A 16,586-nucleotide genomic window follows, 5' to 3' on the forward strand; every position below is an offset into this window, starting at 1 on the left:
TCCGCTGAGACTCCTACTGTCCAACAATCCGGCAATTTATTGAATGATGTGGAAATAATAGTGGACAATCAAATGTTTTTTGCTCACAAATCTATATTAGCTGCCCATTCGCCTTTATTTTTCCAAATGTTGTGTCACGAGTCCAAAACGAATGTTATTGACATCAGTGGATTTTCTACTGAAACAACTGGATGCTTCATTAAGTATTTGTATTCTGGTGAAATTGACGACAAATCTTGGACAACTATCCAAGAGCTGTATTCGATGGCCTTTAAATATGATGTTCATACTTTGATGCGAGATTGTGGTGAAATATCATCCACATTTTTGTCTATTGATACTGTTTGTGAAATACTTAAAATGGCTTACGAGTACAGAGATGATTTTTTGAAATTAGAAGCAACGAAATTTGCCTTAAAACATATTAAAGAGTTAATTCTTAAGGTTGAGTGGAAAGATATGATTAATGTAAATCCACATATCGGATATGATGTGATGAAGAAGTATGTTCTTAAGTAGGACTAAATTGGATTTAACTTTTAAGAATGGGTGAATTTTTTTTTATTTTCTTGATATTAACATTTAATATGTGCTACTTTTTAAAGATTTTTTTTTTCAATCATTTTCCTAAGTTTTATTAATATTTTATTAAGTACCATTCACGATTTATTTGCTCATTTTTCGTGTTCTAATGATCGATTATAATTAATAACTTATAAAAGCTTTCATTCAATTCTTTATAAGATAGGTTTACTTAAAATTTCTATTTTATTTGTTTCTGAAAATTATCAGAACGAAATGTATCCCTTAAAGAACATAAGACAAATTATGTCTCTTCTTTTGTGTTTTTATTTTTTCATTGATTGGTTTGCTGTATAACTTTTAAAATTTTTTACTTTCGTTCAAGTTATTGCTTTAAAACAGTTTTAAGTTGTTTATTGAAAGAAGCATTTTTATTCTTTATTTACTTTAGTTTTTCAATCTTATTTTTTAAAAGTTTTATTCAAATCTTAGAAATATTTGTTTACTAAAATACTTTTTCAAATTGTTGTAAGGTGTGGGAAGTTCTCAAAATGATACATAGTCTCAATGAAGTTAAAAGCAGTAAGATTTCAAATTTAATATCATTTTGATATGTTCTTTTAATATTTTTTGGTATATTTCTTCCTTATTTCCCTTATATATATTCTTCCATATATATATTCCTTGCTATATATATTCTTTTCTTTATATTCCTTTCTTATTTGTTGTATAATTTCTGAGCTTTTTTTTTCTTTCCTTAATTAATAGTAGTTCTAACAAAAATTTAAAATATTTTTTTCTTATAATTTTCATTTCTTTATGTTGAATATGATAATGCATGTGAATAAAAAGTATTTCAATATTTTTGTCATCTTTTTATATTCCAGTACTTTTCTGTTTTTATAAATGATGTTTAATTTTTTTGAAGCGTTTTTTTTTCTTTCCTTAATTAAATCTTACTTTAATAGCAGTTAATGTTTAAGTAAGGTAATTTTTTTTTAGAATATTTAAATTACTTTTTTTTCGATGATAGCGATTTTAATGTAATAATTTAATTTATTTGTTGATTAATAACTTCAATAGCCACATATTGCTTTTGATTATTATGTAATAATGTAACAGTTTTTAACTATTGAAAAATGATCTAATTAATTGCCATACAGAAATTTTAAATAATAATTCATGTTAAGAGTATTTGTAATAATGTTTGTTGAAGTACTTCTACTTTTTTAATTCAGATTTATTAAATAATTTGTTTCAAAATAATGATTTCATTTTGTAAAGCCTAAATAAATAATAACAGCTAAACTTCGTTTCTTTTTTCCAAAAATAGTGTATGATTATTGTTCTTGTGTGATGTTAAAATGTAAATGTTTTTGAATCTAACTTTAAACACCTGTTTTATTCTCTTATATTTAATAATCCTAAATTATAATATTCAAAAGAATGTTTAGTAAACAAGTTCTGCGTTAATTGTCGAGTTAAATATTAGAAATTGGTTTTATTTCTGGCAAGAAGTTTCTTTTCCTTTTCAAATTCAAAGAACTTGATATTCTACAAATTTAAAAAAAAAAAAAAAAAAACTCTGTCCAGATTGTTGATGGATGCATCCATTAGATTATAAGTATGATAAAAACGAATTTGTAAATGACTGCTCTATTTCGGATTCTGGTATTCGAAATATACTCAAAAAGTTGCTTTCTGGTCTTCCATAATTTGTGCTATCCCATTTCTACTCTTATTTTGTGGTAACATAATAATCTAAAAAACCTTTCAAGCTCTTTTGACTTTAAAGATGGAAGAAAAAAGTTACCGTTGAAATCAGTACCAAATATTATAGGTTTCTAATATTTTATTATTATTGAATTCAAACTGGTTTGTGCTCATTTATTAAAATGTTTATTCACTGATTTTATGAAAAATTATATCACTAGCTAAATACCCGTTCTTAGTACTAGGCGAAAAAATAAATCATTAAGTCATGCATAACGAAATCATGCTTAAAACTGAAATATATATATACCGACACAATTAATTAAGCTGAAACAATTCATTTATTTTTATTATTTGTTTCCCTTCCCGATAACTCTATATTTTCAAATTAAGCAAAACGCGTTTTTAGAAGTTCATACCTTCAAAATAAAAACAATAATATTCAATATCATTTGGTATAATGCTATTGCTCAATGTCAAAAATCACCATAATCAATAATTTCCTTTACATATCCCTTTTGGTGGGCTGAAAAATCCCTATTTCCTCAGAGGTATCTCGATACTAATCGTAGTATATTTAGCATCACCAATTAACATAATAGTAGTAGTATCAATTACTGAAATTAACTAAGCAACAGTGGCATCAATAATAATAAGGCTAATTTTTATGGTTTTCTTAGATGAATAAGTACTTTTTCTCCATTAATTGAGCTTTTTAGTAGGAAACTTATTTTTTTTATTTCAACCCAAAAATTTAATGTCCTAGGGCCCCACGTACGCTTAATCCGGCCCTTCGTGGATTTTTTCAACATTCTGTAAAGTAAAGAGCAGAATCCTGTTCCTCCAGAGTCTAGATGCACTTGCAAATGTTCACAAAATAGATCGAAGCGGGGGTGCCATGCCCTCTGCAGAGGATCAAAATTGTGATGGCATGTCTTCGGATCATACTCAGGGATATTTCCCAGACCGTCACTAATAGCTCATTGTGTAGCTCTAGTGCGATGTAAATGAACAACAACAACAGAAAATACATGTAATGGATGATTCTCAAGGACCATTTCACTTATTTTTGGTTCACGCATTCCCGATCGCTGTTGAAGACGTTGAGAATCTGATTGGAGAAAAATATTTTCCCGCGAAAAACTCTCCAATCAGGTACTTCAATTTTCTTTACGGCAATCGCAATGGTTCGAGTAAGCGCAAACATTTTATCTTATGGACCATTGTTACTGCATGCTTTTCACGCTCTCCTCATCACCGTTGAGGAAGACTGAAAAGCTGATAGGTGGAAAATATTTTACTGCTGAAAACTGGACAATCGTGTTCTCCCTTTTTCTGGACAGTGATTGGAAGTACCCGAACCGCATTCAGGAAAAGTGGCCCCATACCTGTTATCGCTCAACATATGACACGGTACTTTTATTAACGTCGCTCTAGATGCTAATCTCTGCACTATGGGCTAATTGGCGATGATTTGGGAAACATCCCTGAGGATATTCCGGCGACAACATATATGCTCCACATTTAAACAAAAGCTATCAATCCACAAATCCTAATTTTAACCTGAACCAGAGCACGATAGAGCAGAATGCAATGGGCCATAACATGAAGTGCTACGCATGCGTAAAGAGACGAATAAGAATTTGAAAAGGAAGTTTTCGCGAGTAAGATAATTTACCTACCAATTTCTTACTTGTTTTTCACAATTTAAGTCAGAGAATTTGTATTGTTGTCACTGCGTGAAAAATTTTCTCAGATGCATACTTAGAGATGCAAGCACGAAAGCGAAATATTGATGAGTGGTAAGATTGGTGACCCGCGAAACCTTCCTGTACCTCCGATAACTGTAGAGAGAGGTAAGATTTTCGCGAGAAAATACAATTCCCCAATCAGACGTTCATCATCTCTAGACGATGATCGAGCGCGTGAACCGCATAGAGTTTTAGAATAGCTATTCAGGGAGCATTCTTACTTTATGTGATTCGTATGTGCGATAGCATGGGAATGCGATTTATGAATGAGCTAGCAATACATCATGGTAATCATATGACGTATTCTCACCGCATGTTAATCACATATGCGATCACACGTTGATTCGATTTGTGCTTGCGAAGACTGTTCATCTTACCTGTAGTTTTTTAACACTCGCAAGAGCGTTTTGGCAATGAACTCTTGTCTTGTAAACAATCCTTGAATTGTTTATATGCATGCAGTGAGAATGACCCTGAAGAAGGAGATGCTATACCACCCTTTGAGAGACAAAGATAAGCAACCGGAGACGTCAAAATAAACAACAAAAAAGTAGGAGTTGTCGTTCCACAATTAGCTTTGTATACAAATACAATAAATTAATATTTTTATTCAAACTTTGTTATACGATAATTGCTTCCAAAACAACTGTTATCGTCTTGCTTAAATTTTAGGCATGAAATTTCGATTTTGTGGAGAACTTGATTGCCCAGATTGGGTTCTTGCAGAAATTGCTACTTTATCGAAGATTACATCTGTCAAAATGAAGCTTTTATGCTCTCAAGTTATTAGTGGGATACTTGGAAGTCCTATTGACTTTGACAAAGTGCGAAAATTAACAGCGGATGCTAAATATGAAAATTCCGATATAAAAGCTACAATATCTGCTCTGCATTTTATCTTTACTAGTTCTGCCAAACATGGTGTCGATGAAGAGTCACTTTCTAATGAGCTTCAGCAGCTTGGATTGCCCAAAGAATCCGCTGCTGCGCTTTGTAAGGTATTTTCCGATAAATTTGCCCAGCTGCAGGAAAAATTGAAGAAAGAATCATTTAAATTGACATCGATTTCTGATATTAATTGGCAGGTTGATTATGTGATGTCATCAAGTGTTTTAAATGAAGTTAATTCTCCTTCCGTTCGAATGATGATGAAAGTCAATGAATATAAAAATAACGAAAACAAATTGTGCACATTTGATGTTTCACCTGAAAAATTCAATTTACTTTTGCATGAACTGAAACAAGCTTATGCAATAATGAACGAATTAACACCTGCTGCCTCGTAAATGAATTGTATAGTTATATGAATGTTAGATTTATTTATTACTGTTTGAAAAGCTGTGGACTTGGTATTTTGAATATAATGATTTTTCACTAGAAAACCATTTACTTTTGTGTAGAAATCATGGCTTCTTCAATAGAAGATGAATTCATACAATGATTAAAGCCTTTTGAATTTTAACCGGAAACAATGGAGAATGAATCAAAATACTCCATTTCATTGATTGACAATGTGATTTTATTTCACTTTTTATTCTGTTATTAAAAAGTTAACATTATCTTTGTTTAACAATCAAATTTATGCTCTATTTTTTGTAAGATAAATATAATTACAATTAAGCAAAACACTACTTAAATAAATCTAAAGTTAGTTAAACAAAGGATTGTTTTAGTACTATGAGAATCAGTGTCAAGATGCAGAACAGGCATTAACGATGTTGTTACTCATGATACAGGAACTATCATGTTTTTGCTTACTACATCATTTCCATTTTTATATGTTGTGTTTTGATTTAGTCAATGCATCATGTAGCTACATGTTATTGTTTTATAATAATTTTTTTAAATTGTTGTATTTTTTACTTTATACTATTATGAATTTTACCTATTGCTATTTTGTTTTTCTAATGTACCTATAGCTTTCTTACATGTCTATGGAAAGTGATGAGATTTCCATTGTATGAGGGCATTAATGCTAAAAATAAATCAGTAGGAATATAAAGAGAATAACACAGGTGTGATTGTACTCCGGGGATAACCCGGAATTATGGGTTTCTTGTATTATCCTTCCGGGTGAAAAAATTAAAAGCAGGGCATATGATATTTTATGGGAATATTGCGGAATTTCGCTTTTCTCAAGACCCTTGGTACTTACACTTTAGCTGGTGAAATATTTATAATCTGATGATATAATCACAGAATTCCTCAATCTAAAATCCAAATTTTGAAACTTTCGCTAAGACACTTACATACACGTGATTCTTCTTCCAATGGGCAGAAATTCGCCAATTGATTCTTTTGGTTTGGCAGATTTTCGCCATTTTGAATATTTGAAACTGTGCCGGAATCCACTAATATCACGATTCATATTCACACGGTTTGAATATCAATCATCGATTTTCGTATTTACCTAATTTAAACGTTACACATTGCAATTTGTATTTATTTGGTTTAAAAATCGTTCATCACAATTTGTATGCAGGCGATTTTAATTTAATACAGTCACACGATTTTAAAATCCAATTTCACAATTCATATTCACGTGATTTTGAAAATCCAACATTGCATTTCCTGTAAGAACTAATATTAGTTACTATAAAAATTTGATATTCATCATTAGTAAGTAATTTAATTATAAATCTTATTAAAAAAAAATTTTGTTAAATATAAAAATGTATGATTTTGATATGTAATGAAATGAGATATGTATGGTTTTTTGCACTTAAAAGATTTCAGTGTTTTTCACTCTGTGACACGATCACCCTTGATAAAGTTTTACGCTTAAAAAAATTCCTTTTTAGAAATCATAATAAGGATTTTTTTAAATATCTCTGAAGTATATATATTTGCAACTTAAATTTACAAGTCTGTGTATTTTTTTAAAAATTCATTTTTATGTTTTTTTGTTTAAGAACAACTAGAACTGGTACTTGCGTTCTTATTGTTTTTTTCTCTCAACATTTTGTATAATATTTTGAAATCTTGCAAATCTAGGCTAACTTTCCACAACTTTATTCTGATTGTCTGAATGATGTGCTTTTTTTTTATGAATATTACTAATAAATAAATATAATTTGTTTATTTTTTGACCAACATAGAAGTTTTGTTTCTCCCTATTATTACTTAAGAAAAACCTACTCTTTTTTTTAAACTTCAATGCTCCAAAGAAATAATACTTTCATTGTTATACATTAAGTATATCAGCTGGTCCGGAAAGCTTGTGTTAATTTTGAAGTGAAATTAAAACACAGTTGTTTATTCCACAGGGAGAACAAGGAATTTAAAAATCACCTAAAATAGCTGGGAATTTTTAGTTTTTCTTTAGAAACTGGGAAAATACAAGGAATTTTGTTTCTTATTTTCGTCTTTTAAAAAATAGTGACCACTCAAAGTGCAATGGGATATTTAAGGATGTTATTTCAGCTGTATTAAACTGGCTAATTTACAATAGCGTGATTTGTTTTAAGTATGTTTAGCGACTGTGTTTTACGATTGTCTTTTGTTACCAGTATATTCTCAAATTTCTCTGTATTTGTTAAAAAAATTTGAAAAAAAAGTTTGGGATTAAATATCCGCTGATGGCAAATATATTTCTATTTTTCTTCAACAGATGGTGCTGCAGTATGTTAAGTGTTTACAGTTTTAGTAAATATAAATAATGATTTAAAAAATATTCTTTAGATTAAGAGTTATATATAAATTCTTAATTTATGTGTTTAAATTATTTCCAAATTTGAATTTCCCTTTTTGACTTAAATGTTTATGTACCATAACTTCACCCGTAGCCTATAAAATGTTGCTAGTAAGATCTCCGCTATTTTATTTCTCCAATGTTGGCAGGTATTCTCTTAATATCTTGCGTATAATATGTACAGGGAAAACACAGGGACATTGTTTTTCTTCTAGATTTGAGGCACAACCTTGCAAATTATATAAGTATCATTTTATTTGGTAATCATCTTTTGGATAATTTGAAATATTCAGTCCTTCCATATCCTCTCTGGTTTTTTGGCAAGAAATTTTTATAGTTCAGTTATTATCTTAATTAAAGAATTAAAATTTTTCCCATGATCAACTAGTAAATTATCTAAAAGCAGTACACTTGAAGCTTAATGTGGACAAGCATCAAATGGAACATTCTAAACAAGTTATAACTTATTTTGTCCAGTTATGAAAAAAAACGAGGTCATACATTGCCATGCATCCTTTTAATTTTTTACTTTTAGATGTTTCTAATGAAACGCTGTTTTTTATTACTTAATTTGGAAATATTTCAAAATTCTATCTTTTAGACTGTGTTCAAAAGATATTTGTTTTCAATCATTCTGATAAATTCACAATTGTCTATACATCCCCTACTGAATAACACAAACTTTTTCGTAAAAGTTTATGTTTTCAATAATTTGCTAATTTTTTTTAAAAAAAAATTATGATTTTTTACCTGGATACTTTAGCCATTTTGATAACTTTGTATTTGCAAGTTAGTAAAAAAAGGAAATTTTTTATTTTATTCAACCCTAATGTGCTTAGCAAAAATTATAATTTTCTTTTAAATTGGGATACCTTAAAATAAGGGTACGCAACCTATGGCCTGCGAGCCACATGCGGGAACTTCTGAACGCAATAAAAAGTTTCTTTTTATTTGGTTTTTGTTAAAGTATCATAAATTTTCTTTTATTAAAATACTTAATTCAAATTTATATTACTGCATAAAATACGTATTGTTTTGCACTTTCATTCTGTGAGCTTCTTTTTGATTAGAATTTTTTTAATATTATTTTGAATTTCTTCAGAAATACTTAAAGGACTATTTTGTAACTTTAGAAGTACTTAGTTCATGCGATTTTTCATACTTTGCAATAATATTTATAGCTTTCAGAGGTATGGGGCACCGCCAATAAATTATAAAAGAAAACAAGTATTTTTGAACACCCTATGCTAGAAAATCAAGCAATAGACTTGTAACCTGTATAGATCACTTTGGTTGTTACTTGCAATAACTGCATAAAGTGTCGTAAATCTAGCTTAAATGCTTATGGAAATATGAATGTTTTTATAAACAAAAAAAATTTCTTATGTCCTTTTTTTGTTATAATTTTAAAAATATTCAGTAAAATAAAACAAAATTTTTAGAGCCATTTAAAATTAATTACTAAATTTTTGTTTTAAAATTTGAAAAAAATTTTGGGAAAATTTGCAAGATATGAGTATTTAAAATACTGCGCATATGGGGAAAAAATGTAAAATTATTTGTTCATAATTTTGTAGTGAGTCATATTTAGCAATTAATGACAAAAATCTGAACGTAACGTAAAATCGTAAAAAGTTTCAAGTAACTGAATATACAAAGTTTAGAGCAATTTTTGTACTTCTAAAAAGAAAGCTAAAAATAATAAGTATACACATAATTTTGTTATTCCTGTCCGATTATTCTAAGTTAGTGTAATTTGTAATACTACATTTGCTCGAGATATTGTTGTAGTGGCGATATTTTATATTTATGTATATTTATATTAAACAGAAAAATAAATTGTTTGTTTCCTTAGAAACACGTTTAACACAAGTTGATAATCAATAAATTATGGTCACATTGATTTCTATAAAACATTTTTGCAGCTATACTGTTAAAAACAATCAGCTGAAAAAGAAAATGGACAAACATCTAAATTATTTTCTAAAAGTCTATTTTACCTTTTATTGTAAGAGAATTTTTAAAAGCTTTAGGAAATTCATTATCAGGTTCTAATATTATGGCTATCAGGCTATGATAATATGAAAATATTTTAATGATAAAAGAAAAGGATAACAATAATATGTTCAAATATTTAATACTTTATACAGTTTGAACAGTTTAGTTGCCAACAACAAACTACTTACATTCACTGATTTTATTTGACAGTTAAACTACTTTTATTTTTGCATTTTACCAAATTTTGATCCACTAATAGTATGGTGCAATTGAATAAAATATAAAAAACACACAAAATAAGGTTAGAGGAATTTGTTTTTGCATCTATTGCACATAACATAACAAAACTTAACGAAAGCAAGTGATGTCTTAGTGAGTTTGAGAAAATGAATTTTAAAAAAAAAAATGTCAGGAAACTACTAAGAAAAAAAAAAATCACTGCTAGTGTAAAAAATTGGCACAATAAATTCAGGAACTTTTGCATGTGACATCATTAGCCCCTTATCTTGTGAGCTCGAGTTACTTCGAGGGCGCTAAACAGGCCAAACTGTGCACACTCGAGATAATTTGAGCGGCGTTATATTTTACGCTGCTATAATTTTTCACACTAGAATATAATCGAGAATTGAAAATAATAATGTGAAAGTTAAGAAGAAAAAATCGTTTTATTGATATTTATCATTTACGTAAGCTATAACACTTATTTATTCAAGAATAAAATATACAGAGGTGCCATCTTGCTCCGGACAGCAAATATATATTTTAAAGTGGTAGTTTATCAATTGTGATTCTTGGTTTAATAAATTCAATTTAGCAGATTTTTATCCACCACTATTTCTAAATATTTCGTAGGCTTATATAACTCACCACTTTATAGTACCCATGTCGTGCTATACCTTTTAAAAAGCAAGCAAAAATAGTAAAATATTTACAAAATTTACTTTGTAGTTATTTCCCGTTTTTTTAAAATTATTTTGGCGCGTCCGGAGCAGTTGGCATCTCTGAATATAGCCTTTTCCACGGATCAAAAGCGCAGTATATCAAAATTGTCCACCAGAAGAAAAGACAATGTTCTAAAGTGTGTTTTTTTACAGAAAAGAAAAAAAAATTTTTTTTTTGTTCGGTTTTTTTTCAAAAAATCTGTGCGTTAAGGGGTTAATGGACATGTAAAAGTGCCTTGCATATCATTTGCATTTTTTTTAGTTAAAACCATAACAGAACGATGAAGCAATATAAAATTTCTTGACCCTTTCCTTCTTCAAAATGGTATTATTTCTGTTCACTTTTTTCTTCATTCCCATATCTTATGAAATGACACAGCAGCAGTATGACTCTGGGTAATGTGGCGCATATACATCGTTTTTGACTCCAAATACATAATATCTTCTTTGTTTCTCCTTCCACTCATATTGCACATAATATACTGGTATGACCCACACTCCGTGTCGCTACAAGGAAGGAAAAAAAAAATTTAAAAGATGGCGTATTCATAAAACTAATTTAATTTCAAATGTAACTTTTATGTTATAAAAGGTTAAGAAAGAGAGCAAGGTTGTTTTGATATTAGCACTTATATTCGCAGTTATGCTCACTCTACTATATTCGAGAGATTTTGCGTCTCTCCCCGCTTGTTTAAGTTCCGCGGTGGACTGATCGTTAAGACACGGTTCCCAACAGATCACCTAAGTCAAGCATCACTGGCTGCGGTCATTGTGCGTGTGGGTGACCACTTGGATTAGTCTGTGTATGGACCGAGGGTGTGTGGTATTGGTCCTCGTTAAACTGTTCTACCGTAAAGTGCTCGACTTCGCGTGCAGGTCGTCGAGCTACTGAAGCCGGGGGGGGGGCACCCCCTCTGAAGAGGATCAAACTTGTGATGGTATGTCTTCAGATCATCCACAAAGATGTTTCCGAGACCGTCGCCAATAGCCCATTGTGTAGCTCTACTAGTGCTCTACTAGAACAACAACCCCGCTTGTTTAATTTCTTACTTCCTCTTAAGAAAATCACCATTGCGCAACTTAGATCCTGTAAATACTTCACGTTTGCACTATATGAATCTAGTTTGGAAAACGAAACATGTGAACCAGACGGGGTGGGGTTGCAAAATCTCTTTAATTTAACACTTTGCTGAATGCTCACGTTTTTTTGCTCTACCTCAAAATATCTAAAATCTAATTCACGTATAAATAGTTCACACTATTATGATTAACCGTTACAGCGTTACGAATGGAATAAGTAAGGCCACTAAAGTGCCGCGCCAGAAGAATTCTTTTGAACACTTTTTATTCATTCCTAGAAGAAGGTGCAACATGGAATTGTTGGTTTAACCTTTAAAAAGATATTTATCCTTGTCAAACGATAATTTTATGCACATAATGGTGTACAGTAGGCCGAAAAAAAACCCACACTACTCTGAATAACTTTTTATTTAATGATCGGATCTTTACATTATGACTCTATTTTAATGGTTCGAGAGGTTAAATATGCTAATTAATTAGCGCATATAATATTTTAAGTTTCGAAATCAGACACAAAAATGTACTTTCTCTGAATAAACATAGCTTTTTTTGGACGGATTCAAAATTCTTACTCTCAAAATATCTTCATATTCAGTTCGCTTTTCTAGATATGGTGAAATGCGCAAACAGAAACCTTACTATTAAGGGTTCCAAACTTTGGATCGTTTTCCTGACCAAACTATGGGGATCATATTTCCCAGATTGTGGTCTACCCAAAGACCAGATTCAGAGGAAGTACGTTTTTGCGTCGAATTTCGTAACTTAAAATATCGTCTGCACTAACTAATTAGTATATTTGAGGTTACCCCCTCGAACAATAAAGATTGAGTCCTACAACGTAAAGATGCGATCATTAGATCAAAGGTTATTCAGGGTTGTCCTTTTTTAGCTCACTGCACATTTGCAAAATTTTACATTCTTTAGCCTGTCCTTAATGTGTTAATGTTTAAAATGTAAAAATATACAAATGTTAAAATAGAGGAATTTTATAAACTTTTATTGCAGGTAAAATAAGAAAATATCCACTGTAGTGTGCGGACATCTTCGCCAGAGGGCGCTTCGCACACTCACCTCCGAAAAAGTAATTAATCAGAAAGAGAGAGAAGCATTCTCGGGACTGACTTGCGAAGTCAGATAAGATCATGTCACTAATTTACCTTTTCTTTTTATATTATTTTTACATATGTTAATAATAAACAGTGTTGTCTATATAAGTGATAGTTATTTATGAGAACCAACCACATAATATTCGTGAAGGAATATTACAATCCACTTCGTTAAAATTAAGATAATTCTGACTTTTAAGCTTTGAGTAATGTAACGTATTGTTATGTTACAGCATTTTTCAGATGCATATTATTTTAGAAAGAATGCTGTGTTGCTTTTTTTTCCTCTGTTTAGTGAAAAATATTTTTTTAAATTTTTTTATTTTTAGTGTGAATATGTAATTGAATTTAGTATCATTTTGCAGAATTTTGGAACAAAGAAAGACAATCTAAAATACTATCTCGAGACAATCTAAAAAGTGTACCAATTCGTAAGAACTGCCACCCCTGTTTAACCCTCTGTATATACGACACTGGCTAAGTTCATAAAAAAAAATAATAACATTTTAATTAAAAAGATTATGATATTAAATAAGATATGATATTTCATTTAGGAGTTCCAAATATGACCGACGATTTAAAAAAAATAATAAATAAGGAAGACTGAATATGTTTGGAAGTTTGTCAACAAATGGTACTGCTGACTAGTAAATTTATAGACTATGTTTTCTCCTGCATTTCAAATCTGCCAACTGAAATATTTGCATCGGTGTTAGTTCTTCGAATGTGTTTTATTGTTTTTCTCAGTCAGTAGCACCATCTGTTGCCGAAGTTTGTTTCTAATTTTAAAACATACTGAGAATATCACAACTGGCTTCCTAAGCAGCAGAAGGGTACTACGCATTTCTTTTTTCCGTTTTTAAATTTATTTTTCGAATTCTTAGTTCTTTTAGAGACATTCCATAACCGATTCTATAGTAAAAACGCGTCTTGTAATGTATTAAAGACCATATAAAATTTAATTGTTCCAAATGTGGTAGACGTGAAAGAACATTTTGTTTTGTAAAATAATAACTTACTTGCATTAATATTCTATCTGTTGAGGATAATTCTCTGTGTTTCTCAAGAAGAGAGATGGCAATATCCTGCAGTTTACTAACAGGAAAAACTATAGTTGGAATCTAAAAGGAATAGCAATATCATCCTTTTAATGTACTCAAATTAACAATTTTGTTATAGCTAAACTTAGTATATTATGAGAATATAGGAAAATATGTCACCACATCAGTTTGCATGCAGCGTTTGAAGAAATAAAGTATAATAAATATGGGTGCAAATAATGCCTTCTTTTTAGAAAGATTCTATTGGGGGGAAAAACTTAAAATAATTAAAAAGAATATATCATTTATTCAATTATAAATATTAAATTATAATTTTGATATCACGATATCATTTTAATCATAATAATAACAATAATAAAAATGAAATAAAAAATCTTTGATGAAAATCTCTAAAAAGTAAGCAATGACTAAAAATAGTTAATCATATTTATTAATTATAAGCAGTGCATTGATTACTTGTCATTGTTATTTAAAATTTTACGATTTAGGCTGGGAAAAACTTTCTTATTGACCAGTAACTTCATTTTATGCTTTATTTCTAAAAAATATAAAAAACAAGAAATTATTAAATATACAATTATAGCTCTGCAATAAAGAATCTTTTTAAAAAGTTATTACTATCACTTAAACTTTTTAAGATTCTAATTGCCTTGATATATATCAGTCGTTCAACAGCCGACTCAATTTTTGGGTTTACGACTACTAATGTTCAACTCCGTAGCCTTGTAATTTAGAACCAATACAGAGGACAAGGATACTCCCGGATCAGTACCCCCAGAGGTATTGATTTATTATGGTAACATGGAGGACTTTGCGACTCTACAGATTTAACATGCATCAGTCACCATTTAATACACGGCGAGTCTTCGGCCGGCGGGGATCGAACCCACGAGCTCTTGGACATGAGCCCAAACCCGGCCTTAATTGCCCGGAGAGTATTAAAAATGCTTATAATGCATATATTTACATTGTTCCTTTCGTTTTTTTTATGCATGTTTACGAAAATGGACACATCTCGAAATAGGCGTCTACGAAAATGGACACAGCTCAAAATGCGTGTTTCTGAAAATGGACACTGTAAAGAATGCGCCTTTACAGTTTTTAACCCAGATTTAGCAACTTAACGGGGAATTGCGAGTTTTCGTTTCACTATTTAACTAAACACTAAACATAATCATTACGGGAGAGCCGTGATGGCTCAGGAAATAGAGCGTTCGCCTTCCAATGAGGTGAACCCTGTTCGAGTCCCAGCTATGACTGTTCAATACGAATTCCGCATACGGTTTGCACCGATCACAGTGCTGACGTGAAAATATCCTCAGTGGTAGACGGATCCTGGGATAGAGTCACTTTGTCGTCAGGCTAACAAATTTTCGTGGTTTTCCTCTCCATGTAACGCAAATGCGGATTAGTTCCATCAAAAAATCCTCTATGAACGAAAATTTCTCCCAATACTTTATCCAGGGGCTTCCTTATCTTCTGGATTGGATTAAAAATTACGAGTCTATTGAGTTGAACGTTAATAGTTCGTAAACCCACAAAATTGGGTCGGCTGTTCAACGACGTTTACAAATTAAAATGAAATTCAAAATAGCCGAATTCTGTTTTTTACGCTATTATTTCAAAAGTTGTCCATCTAAATATTTAATGCAAAATTCATACAAAATTACCAATGGTTTTTCGTCTTGGAAGATCAAATGTCCATTTGCATATTCCAATTTTTCTGAGATCGCTATAGTGTCTGGAGGCTCCAAGATATCTGTGTCTATATGGCTAGACCTAAAGCATGATACGTATTGTTACCAAAATTAATAATGCTGTTTTTTTTAGCTCTAGTTATAGTATAGCTATAGTGGCTATAGTTATAGTGCTGTTGTTAATTATAGTGGGGAAAAATTATTATATGTTTGTGATTAGAGGTAGTGATATTTTCCCGTTTTAGCTACCAATGATTTCCTTGTTGATACATACTCGAAAAAAATGACCAAGCTCGAGAGACAACCGGGCATTGGCAAGCAAGAAAGTAAAAAAATATGCTCTCAGGAGAGGATTAATTCGAAAAATATAATTTGTGTCCACCTCCGGGTAAACCATAGCATGTAATTTTAATTGTTTTTCAGATTGGAAAATTGCTGTAAATAGGTGCGGGATATCTCCTTACTACCAATTTAAATTAAAACAACATATTATATAACATCAAAAATTTTATATATATAATTTATATATTTATATATATAACATCAAAATATACATTACATATATTTATAATATATATTTTGTAATATATATTATAACATATATATTTATATATGTAATTTATATATATATAATTTATCTATAAAACATCAAAAATGTTGAAATCTAAAATAGGATACAGTTATTTTCCAGTCGCACCCCAATGTAGTGAACCATGTCTGTATATCTAGCAATAAATTTGTAATAAATAATAGTTCAATAGACCTGTAGTCTTTGAAAAAAAATATTTTTTAGCATATTTGAGTATTGTTGGATATAGTGATTGTAATAATACATAATCTGCTTATTATTATGTATTATTACATATAGTAATTACATATAATAATTACATATAATAATTATATATAATAATTACATATAATAATTACATAATAATTATGTATTATTAAATAAGTTGAGTCTCCCTTACAAGGAAGTTGCTTCACAGTTAATTGCTTCCTATAACGAAATTTTTCATAGGAATTTCG

At 30.1% G+C, this 16,586-nt stretch overlaps 2 protein-coding genes across 3 annotated transcripts in view; one reads left to right on the forward strand and one right to left on the reverse strand.

Moving 5' to 3' along the window:
* The first annotated feature begins 4,507 nt into the window (after positions 1-4,507).
* LOC107452758 (COMM domain-containing protein 4) lies at positions 4,508-7,077 on the forward strand. The gene has a single exon (XM_016069331.4). It carries the CDS (start codon positions 4,661-4,663, stop codon positions 5,270-5,272), a length of 612 nt encoding a protein of 203 aa, XP_015924817.2. The 5' UTR covers positions 4,508-4,660; the 3' UTR covers positions 5,273-7,077.
* Positions 7,078-9,798: 2,721 nt separating this feature from the next.
* The window catches only part of LOC107452739 (protein SSUH2 homolog), a 42,927-nt gene continuing 36,139 nt past the window's right edge, over positions 9,799-16,586 (reverse strand). The window contains exons 9-12 of one of the 2 annotated variants that reach the window (XR_015431461.1): positions 15,534-15,642; positions 13,822-13,923; positions 10,840-11,123; positions 9,799-10,175 (exon numbers count right to left, since the gene is read on the reverse strand). Coding sequence is in view for 1 of the 2 variants with exons in the window: in XM_043044983.3 (XP_042900917.1) it covers positions 10,980-11,123; positions 13,822-13,923; positions 15,534-15,642 (355 nt within the window). In the remaining variant the exon portion in view is untranslated. Of the gene's footprint in view, positions 11,124-13,821; positions 13,924-15,533; positions 15,643-16,586 lie in introns of both variants that reach the window. The other variant, XM_043044983.3, reaches the window with a different exon arrangement.

The sequence above is a fragment of the Parasteatoda tepidariorum genome, chromosome 2 (genome assembly GCF_982258835.1).
Source record: "Parasteatoda tepidariorum strain Cologne lab strain chromosome 2, Ptep-v5.0, whole genome shotgun sequence".
Lineage (NCBI taxonomy): Eukaryota > Metazoa > Arthropoda > Arachnida > Araneae > Theridiidae > Parasteatoda > Parasteatoda tepidariorum.